At 16.5% G+C, this 1785-nt stretch overlaps 1 protein-coding gene across 2 annotated transcripts in view; it reads right to left on the bottom strand.

The window, feature by feature from the left end:
- The window catches only part of LOC102670598 (probable serine/threonine-protein kinase DDB_G0283337), a 7350-nt gene that overhangs the window by 1966 nt on the left and 3599 nt on the right, over positions 1-1785 (bottom strand). For both annotated transcript variants that reach the window (XM_031513375.1, XM_031513378.1), the window contains exon 2: positions 266-501. In XM_031513375.1, the coding sequence (XP_031369235.1) occupies positions 266-501 (236 nt within the window). The remainder of the gene's footprint in view (positions 1-265; positions 502-1785) is intronic.

Raw genomic sequence — 1785 nt, 5'->3', positions numbered from 1 at the left:
TTTACTCTAAATATAATAAAAGAAATATTTAAAAAAAAATTAATTTTATATATATTAATTTTCTAAAAATACAAATGTTTAAAATAAAATGATTTTTTATATTAATATTTTTATATTAATTTGTTTTATAAGTCAAATTATATATATATTTTATATATATTTTATATCATATAATTATATATATATTCTTTTATTATGTATGTGATTTGTATTTTTATTCAAACAAAGATTAATTTTTGTAAATTTAAATTATTAAATCACATACCTATATTTTTGATTATTTTTAAATTCATTATATGAATGATTATTGTTATTTTTATGAAAAATATTTTTGTCGTATACATTTTCTTCAAAAACAAAATCCCTTATATCACTGTTTTCTGTAGATATAGAATCATTCGAATTAACTGTATTTAAATCGATATGGCGATTTCTACAAGTTTTTAACACTTTTTGAAATTGTACGTCCATTTCTTGATTTCCAGAATGACATCTTAAAGACTGAGAGAAATTTTTGAATCAATTTCTTAATGTAAATGTTATTACAATTAATATAATTTTATACAAATAGAAATTTGTATAAATTATAAGTTTATATAAATATAGAAAGAAGAATGAGCAAGTGATGTTTTGATATTTTTTAGAAACGATTTAGAAGTTTTAATTACATATGCATGTAATTTTAAGAATTAATCTCGATAAATATTTCGATCGCATAAATATTTTTTTTATTTAAATTCTTATTTTATTTAAAATCTATATTTTTTTTTACAATTTCAAAAAATATATGTTACCATATATTTTATATTTCATATCACACTGAAGAATGATATAAGATAATTATTCGAGAAGTAATCTTAAATATTTCAATAAAATTGTAGAATTGCATATTTTAATTTTTATAAATTTTTATTAATCTGTATAATATATCAAAATCGCAGCGAAACTAACATCATTGAATATTATTATCATCATTGAACTTTTAATTTTAATTAATACCAAATTATTTTATTTCTATATTTAAAACAAAAATATTTTTATAACATTCCTTGATGTTTTTCCTTGATGGTTTCTTATCAAAGAAATCTGCCTTATCGTATGGTATAAATACATTATTTTCTAAATTCTTTTATTTTATTTCAAATAAATTAAAACAATATTAATAAAAACAGATGCATTTCAACTTTTAACTTTAATCATTATTTACATATATTTAAATATTTATAATCTAATAATTTTAATTTATTTGAGAAAGTAGAATCATATAATCATTTGGTATCAAGAATAACTGAATAATTATTATTCAAAAATTGTAGGTTCTACAAAAAATCTTTCAAAATTGAAATTTTCTTCAAAACTTATGAATTTTAGGGAAAAAATAATTTGCAAATTTATATTCAGCATATTAAAATCTATAAGAATCTATATATATCTATTAAAAATTACATATTGAATAATATTATCTAATTGAATATCAATAATATCAACTTATTTTTTTTTATTTTATTTATTTTAAGTCGTTCTTTCTATTTTTTATATTAATTAAATCTAGGTATAACATGTTATACAGTTAAAAAAAAAGTTTTTACGTCATAAATTATCATAAGTATGCATGTATATGTAATATAAATATGATTATTATATATTTTTATTAAAAAAAAAATGTTTTTACGTCACAAATTATCATATGTACATATGTAATATTGATACGATTTTTTTTGACTTTTAATGAACTTTGAATAAGAAATAAACTGTAAAAAAACAAAAAGTGGAATTTGAATTATA

The sequence above is a fragment of the Apis dorsata genome, unplaced genomic scaffold (assembly GCF_000469605.1).
Source record: "Apis dorsata unplaced genomic scaffold, Apis dorsata 1.3 scaffold_40, whole genome shotgun sequence".
Classification (NCBI taxonomy): Eukaryota; Metazoa; Arthropoda; class Insecta; order Hymenoptera; family Apidae; genus Apis; species Apis dorsata.
This window is presented reverse-complemented; position numbering and strand designations above follow the sequence as displayed.